The sequence below is a fragment of the Eimeria mitis genome, genomic scaffold (assembly GCF_000499745.2).
Source record: "Eimeria mitis Houghton genomic scaffold, Emh_scaff1148, whole genome shotgun sequence".
Lineage (NCBI taxonomy): Eukaryota > Apicomplexa > Conoidasida > Eucoccidiorida > Eimeriidae > Eimeria > Eimeria mitis.
The window spans coordinates 96-1,058 of NW_013567860.1; the positions used below are offsets into that span (position 1 = coordinate 96).

Genomic DNA, 963 nt, shown 5'->3' on the forward strand with positions numbered 1-963 from the left:
AAGGATGCGAACATCACTACCCCTGCAAAGCAGAAAAATAACAAACACAAGAACCATGCTTTCACCGCGCACGTCGTATGCCGCACACGTGCTAAGTTCAAATTGGGTTTATTTCGTCAAGTTTAAATCATGTTATTCAGCAGCAAAAAGCCAGAACACATCACCACTCCCAAAAGCCACTTTCAACACCGCCAAGCTAATATCATCCTTATATCTAACAAATAGGATACCACCGTCAGCCAGGCACCCAGCAAGCTGCGAAAAGTACTAACACACCAAAACTCATTTTAGTGTAGTGGGAAGATGCTACAAGCTCTCCTTTCTCCTAAAAAACATGAATTACATTTGCAGAGCAGCAATAGATACTAGGAAAGCAAACGTCAAGCGTTTGCCTTCTTAGTAAACTCAGACAAGAAAGTGTAGTGTAGCCGTTTCAAAAAAACGGCTACACTACGCTGTGTTGTCTGATTTTCGTTGCATTACCTCTTCTTATGGGGCTAGGGCCCTCCGTAGCCATGAGACCCAGCTCCTCAACCATCATATGCTGTACAAAGAACTCGCGATATTTGAAGGTTATGTTGACGAGACAGTCTGCATCTTCTTCTGTGAAGCCGTAACGATCTCTATATATTTCTACCATTTCCTGTTTCTCCTCATTGGGGCAGTTCTCTATCTCCCTACAGCAGAATAAACACGTTGCTGTTGGGCGAGTGTTAGCGCGTAAACAAAAAACAAAAACCAGCAATACTCACTAATAACACACAAACATGCAGATGAAATTTTACGGTGATCGCAGAAGCATGTTATGCGGTAGAGCCTAAAGTCAAGGAGAGAATGCAGCATCAATGGCAAACTAGGAAAGCTACTGCGGCTTCGTGAGTGAGACTGAGGCATGCAAATCTACAAAATTACAGTTTCCACAGCGGTGGATGCATGCTTTGTTAGTATAACGTAGGTTATTTG

At 43.0% G+C, this 963-nt stretch overlaps 1 protein-coding gene across 1 annotated transcript in view; it reads right to left on the bottom strand.

The window, feature by feature from the left end:
* Nucleotides 1–235: 235 nt before the first annotated feature.
* EMH_0030520 (Vacuolar iron transporter, related) overlaps nt 236–963 on the bottom strand; it is a gene marked incomplete at both ends in the record, with an annotated part of 1,892 nt that continues 1,164 nt past the window's right edge. The window contains 2 exons of the mRNA XM_013494424.1: nt 236–255; nt 484–677. Coding sequence (XP_013349878.1) covers nt 236–255; nt 484–677 — 214 coding nt within the window. The remainder of the gene's footprint in view (nt 256–483; nt 678–963) is intronic.